Source organism: Hyalella azteca, unplaced genomic scaffold (genome assembly GCF_000764305.2).
Source record: "Hyalella azteca isolate HAZT.00-mixed unplaced genomic scaffold, Hazt_2.0.2 contig17671, whole genome shotgun sequence".
Taxonomy (NCBI): Eukaryota; Metazoa; Arthropoda; class Malacostraca; order Amphipoda; family Hyalellidae; genus Hyalella; species Hyalella azteca.
The window spans coordinates 149,030-155,389 of record NW_025947446.1 but is presented as its reverse complement, the minus strand read 5'-3'; the positions used below and the strand labels follow the sequence as shown (position 1 = coordinate 155,389).

Here is a 6,360-nt window from a genome sequence, read left to right as displayed (position 1 = left end):
AAGTCATCCGATCTCAGATAAAGCATTAAATATTAAGTGAACCTCGTTTGTTTCTCACGTGAGTCATTCAGCTACTGACAATGAAATTCTTTCCCGTACGAGTCACCAGTCAGAACTCCGCCTCGTCGACTACGTAGAGGGCGACCCTCACGCTGTCATCAATCTAAACCCTTCTTCTTAGCTAATGGACAAAACCATAGTGACATGTGGTGGCAGTGCAGAGAGCTCTTAACTCTCCCTCAAGTTCATTTTTTGAGTCCTATCAGTAGACCAGGAAAGTATCATAGATACCAGTATTATCATAAATAAGACTTTGGTTTAACTTTGATAAACGAAGAAATTAGAAATGAACTGATTCTAAAAAATCTCTGGTATGTAACTATGGACCATCACAAATCTCGCAATGCGACGGCGATGGCAATGACTAGAATGGCTTAGGGGTAGTGAGTCAGCAGGTCAGGCTACGGCGATATTTACGAACTCATTGACTCACTGCGCGATAATTTTGTTCGGCTGCAAAATGTCAAGGCGGAGAAATTTTTCGTAACGCCAACGTAGTCAGTAAAATTATCTAATGAATGAATGAATGTTAAGAATCTTTTGTACCGATTTTTCACAGTACTACGAACGTTACGGTTCGTGTAGCGCCTAATGCTGCACGTTTCAAGCAGGATAAACATAACATGGAACTCGATCACCTTTATTTATTTAGCCATCAGATGCAATTTCAAAAACCTGTAAGGTCGGTAAAAAAATGTGTTGATATATTTTTATATCAACCAACCTTTCTTCACAAATCAATTCATAAAACTGAGAAAAAAACAATAAATCTCATCAGAAGATGGGGAAAAATTCACGACAATAGTGAAAAAGTTAGGAATATTACTAAAATGTAGTAAAAGAATTATACTGTTCCTTTATTGTGGACGATCCTAAACAAACAAAAAATTACATTTCGGCAATTCGTAGAAAAATTAATAAGCGAAATTTGCAACAACAGAAGTATGTAATTCTGTTAAAATAATACAGCTCACTAAATTCTTATTCAATTGATCTTCAGCACACCATTCCATTGCAAAAATATCTTCGATAAGTAACGAAATAACATCAAAATTAAGAAGTAAAAATGACTTCAAGCTTAGAACATGAAATGAAAATCAGTTGGCAACCTGAGCTGATGAACTGCAGAATCAACGTAAAAAAGTTTGCAGTCTTCGGCTATAAAGCAGTCGGGTCAACCTGCAGGCAAAGGCACTAGTAACTTGGGAAAAAATTTTCAAGCAATAAATTGAGACTTGGCAAATAGTGAGCGACAAATTCAACGCTAAGCGAGACTCAAGTGTTGCGATGCTCAGAGAGATCAACGCCGTACTGCTGCAAAGCGAAGTCTGCGAAGCCTTCCATCAAATCGTCGCCATCGTTGGTTGAAGCTTCTTTCCTGGACTCGGTTGATGCTTTTTTCCTGGGCTTCTTTTTTGTTGGTCGCGACTCGAAGTCACCGTCCGTGCCAGAACCGGCAGACGGTAAGGGTTCAGAGGTTTCTGGAAGCTTTCTCTTACCTTCATGTGACTTCAATTTCAAATTATCATGAGGTTTAGTAAAGCGCGCTTTAGAAATGGACTCAGATTTGGTGAGTGAAGATGTGTTAGGACTAGCATTGGATGAGGCCGCCGCGACTGTAGGAGCCTCATGGGAACTCTGAAGTAACGCTTTCTTTTCAAAGTCCAGGACAACTTTATTTTCTTTACAATTTTTTTGACGTTTCTCTTTCTCTGCAATAAGTGTTTGGTTTTCAGATGAACTCACACACAGAGGGACCACGGATGAACGAGGTTCCTTTACTTGAGCTCTATCGCGCTGCTTACGTTTTAAGTGATCAGAAAAGCTAGAGAAAGATCCCGGTGATGCATCATGTTTTGCATCCATTGACGATTCCGTATTCGCAGCGGGAGCTTCTTGAAATCTACGTAGTTTTGTAGTTCCTCCTTTATTTTTATCAGGCTCGTTCTTCATGTGCCCAGGTCCATGACTGGACGCTGGGCCTTCAGGAAGCACAGGAGAGAGCGAGACGCGGCAGTTCTTAAGATCATCGTTGCGCTGCGCACCTCGCATGGGACTACGTCTGCGTCGAGTCTCAGTTGCGTTTGCAGAAATATAATTTTCCAAAGTCTGAATGCAAGACATACGAAGTCTTTCAGATCTTTTGGAGGCATTTCCATGCGCTGAACATTCTCGCTTCTTCGAAAAACTATCATCCTCATTCGACGACAGGTTGCTTGACGAACTCAATTCTACAGACGTCTTTTTCGCGCCACATGCAAATTTCCCAGATGCATTAGAACGAGCTAAATCTTCACCGTCGCTAATCAAGTCATCATCTTTCCTGCCTTTAAATGAGGACTTGAAAACCTGTTGAACTTCATCCCGTGATTGAATACGATCCGAACTTACACCCCGGGAGCTTTTAGCCGAAGTTTTTGTTGTTCTACCGCCGACTTGATTTTCAATTACCGATGCAATCGAAGATTTCTGCCCAGCATTCCTGACTGGATCCCGACTGTGTTCTCCAGCATCCGACCCGCGTCCTCCAGTTGTGGTTGAAGGTGGTGGTCGAGCGCGGCTTGCGCCGATACTGCGGCGGGGCGATGGCGGTCCACACAGGCGGTCGCCGGAACCTGGTTTTCCAGTGAAGTCCTGAGGGATGCGATGATCGCGCATGCGTGCGTTACTTGGCGCATCAGACGCAGCTAACTTAGACGAAGCCGCTCCTCCTTCATTGACTAGATTTTTCTTAGTGTTGCGAGGCTTAGAACAGTCTGTCGAATCAACTAGAGGATCTTCTCCCTCGTTTGAGTCAACACGGTTGTTATCTAACCTGCTATCGTTCTTTTTAGACGATGTATTAGAGGAGAACACATCGAGTCTTGATGAGAACAGTCTCGGGATGGATAGATCCGTTTCATCTATTTCAAGCGATCCAGGAATGTCATCAGGAGAAAGCGGACACTGAAATTCATGAGGCTCACATACAGAAATACCCTTCGCAGACTGAAGATTATCTTGGGACTGGAAGCAGGCAGCAGTTTCTTCATCCCCGCAACCGACATCTGGAACGTCAGGACCAAGATCAGGCGAAACGTCAGTAGCAATAATATTAGACAAAATATCATCAGGTTGATCATCTATTTCTTCGTGTTGAGAAAATTCCCGAAATTGAACTTGGCCGCAAGGAATAGGCTGAGACTGGGATGCTCCACAAGAAGGGTTCGGTGATACGGGAGAACCATCTGCAGGATCTAAAGCCACCTCATCCAACCCATCGCGATGAGTATCAATTGCGACGGCATCATTCTGCATATCAGTATACTCGTTCCCTCGGCGCCCATCTGAACATGAAACACTCACACATTTTGGATCTTGTACACGATCCGTGGCACCACTCATACCCTTGCTCAACAAAGGTTCTTTGTCTCCCTGATGACTTCCTTTCCCTTTCCTAGCAATTTTTGTAGACGACCGTCCAGAAGATTTACTACTTTCAGTCTCATCGGCAGCTGCACTTTTAACTTCGGACGGTTTGCGATTTTCACTGACTCCTTTCTTTGGAGCTTTATTTGGGGCTTTCTTTGGGGCAGGCTTCTTTTTCGTGGTCATTTTCTTAGTTTTCGTTAGTTTGGTATTTTTGTCCCCTTTTGCGCAGGAGTGGCTGTCTTCCTCTACTTCAGATTCACTTAACAGAGGCGCAAAGCGCGACACAACGGGAGACACTAAAGACGCGCGAAGTTGCTGCATGTATGTAATGTTATTTTCGCTATCTTTTTTCACTGAGACCGATGACGCTTTACCAGGCATTTTGCATGGACCTGGGGCTTCAGGGACAGCCCACTGTTCACCTGATGAGGCCTCAGACGTGCCCTCTCCAAACCTATGTTCCAACATCGTGCGACGCTTGTCTGAGCAGAGGCCGTTAGGGGCTCTTTGCTCGCCAGCAAACAGTCGGGCGATGTCATCACCAGCATCAGATCTCCTCGTTGGAGACCGTTCATTTTCAATCATTCCTTGTCCAGCTCTCTTAGTTCCTGAGTAACCAGCGGCTGAATTATGTTGCGGCGCCTGAACGTGCCGTGACGAAGGAGTTGAAGCAAATGACACGGTAGAATCGCTGACAGAAAGAACTCTAGTCGGCAAAGACGGGTATTCAGGTCCATGCTTGTCGGCCATGATAGGCGGTCGAATCTTGACCGAGGAAGGGACATTATGCCCGTACATGACCATATACCTGCAAAAAAAATATAATTGCAGTTTCAATTCAAAAAAATTCAACAAGTAAGAAATTATTAAAGAATTACTACAAACACGTGAAAATACTTGGTAACATAAATTGATATCTTATTTCTCATCTGATGTGAGAAAAATATTCCATACTATTACTATTCTTTAGGATGAGGAGAGGAGGTTGTGTGGTGTAGCTACCATATTTCTCGCTACATTCATATATCTGAGAAACAACGTAGCACATAAAGAAACTAAAATCAGTGCTATGCAAAAGAATAGAAACGTGATGTTGAACAACTTTGGCAGGAAGGTCACCATGATAACGGCTAGAAAATTTCATAAAAATACTGACGCGTAACAAAATAACCACCTGCCAGGAAATAAAATAAACACCATACTAAAATAACCACCGTGGCAAGAAAAAGCGATAAATTTCCAAGCAATGTTCTAGCACACTTACGTGGTAGCGAGGTGACAATAAAATATAATCGAAATTTCAACTAAAAGATCACATAAGATATGAGCAGGAGATGCCCTAACAAATGGAGTTGTTCGCCCTCGAATGGCGTTGTTCCCCCTCAAATGGAGTTGTTCGCAATCGAATGGAGTTGTTCCCCCTCAAATGGAGTTGTTCCCCCTCGAATGGAGTTGTTCCCCCTCGAATGGAGTTGTTCCCCCTCGAATGGAGTTGTTCCCCCTTAAATGGCGTTGTTCCCCCTCAAATGGCGTGGTTCCCCCTCAAATGGCGTTGTTCCCCCTCAAATGGCGTGGTTCCCCCTCAAATGGCGTGGTTCCCCCTCAAATGGCGTTGTTCCCCCTCAAATGGCGTTGTTCCCCCTCAAATGGCGTGGTTCCCCCTCAAATGGCGTTGTTCCCCCTCAAATGGCGTGGTTCCCCTGTTCCCCCTCAAATGGCGTTGTTCCCCCTCAAATGGCGTTGTTCCCCCTCAAATGGCGTGATTCCCCCTCAAATGGCGTGATTCCCCCTCAAATGGCGTGGTTCCCCCTCACCGGCGCGCGGTCGCGGCGCGGTGCTGCGTGAAGCGGTGCGCGTAGGGCCCGTCTTGGAAGTAGCACTTCTGCAGCTCCTCCGCCAGCCCCGGCCAACGACCGTTCCTCAGGACGCTCACCCACACGTCCGCGCACGAGTCTGGCGGGAGGGAACTACACTTGTCTCAAGGGCTTTCTGAGGTTCTCTAAGAGCCTTTGAGGGTCGTCTTTAGGCTCTAAATGGGTTTTTGATGGAAATTTATTTCACTGGAAAGGCGATAACTCCGCTACTCAGAAGCAGGTGCTAATTTTGTACGAGGCATTAACCAAGATACAATATTGTGGCTGATCGAGCCGCACTTGAATACGGAAGACAACTGATCGCACTACAGAGTGCAAAACGTAACGAGAAACAGTGTGGAATTGTTTACAGTATACCATCCAATGAAAAATAAGACTTTGAAACCACATTGAGGAGTTACAGAAGATTTTCTAGGTATTCCTCAAGACTGGCACTCTGGTAACCATATTTGCATATCATTATTTATTTTCATATTACATAATTTAATTAATAATATTATTGAGCAATTATTGGTGGATGAGACCGCCCCAAGAACTCACCCACGCCGAGGATGTGCGACACCACAGCTCGGTTAAGGACGAGCTTGGCGTCGGCATTACACGATGGCATGTGAGAAACGTTGTCATCACGTTGTGATGAACTCAACTCTTGCCACCACAACCACCACCACAACGTCACCACCTGTGACACCTCCTCACGAGACTGGCGACAACCTGAGCAGTTCCAGCATCTGCGGCAAGAAAAATTCCACATTTTCACTGAAGAACGTCCACGCCACGAATATATGGAAAATATTTGGATGCTCATTTCAAATAAAATTTTTGGTTCGTGGAGTAAGAACTCGCTGAAAAAAATAAACTTATTAGTCCACTTAATCTTGGCTAGTGTCGAATATGATTGCCTGCAGCAGGAGAGCACTGCCTGCAGCAGGACAGCACTGCCTGCAGCAGGACAGCACTGCCTGCAGCAGGACAGCACTGCCTGCAGCAAGACAGCACTGCCTGCAGCAGGACA

General features: G+C 44.9%; 1 protein-coding gene across 1 annotated transcript in view; it reads right to left on the bottom strand.

Annotated features, from left to right (window-relative positions):
- Nucleotides 1-686: 686 nt before the first annotated feature.
- Nucleotides 687-6,360, bottom strand: part of LOC108679651 — a 29,101-nt gene continuing 23,427 nt past the window's right edge. The window contains exons 12-14 of the mRNA XM_018168307.2: nucleotides 5,886-6,076; nucleotides 5,286-5,424; nucleotides 687-4,279 (exon numbers count right to left, since the gene is read on the bottom strand). Coding sequence (XP_018023796.2) covers nucleotides 1,336-4,279; nucleotides 5,286-5,424; nucleotides 5,886-6,076 — 3,274 coding nt within the window. The 3' untranslated portion in view covers nucleotides 687-1,335. The remainder of the gene's footprint in view (nucleotides 4,280-5,285; nucleotides 5,425-5,885; nucleotides 6,077-6,360) is intronic.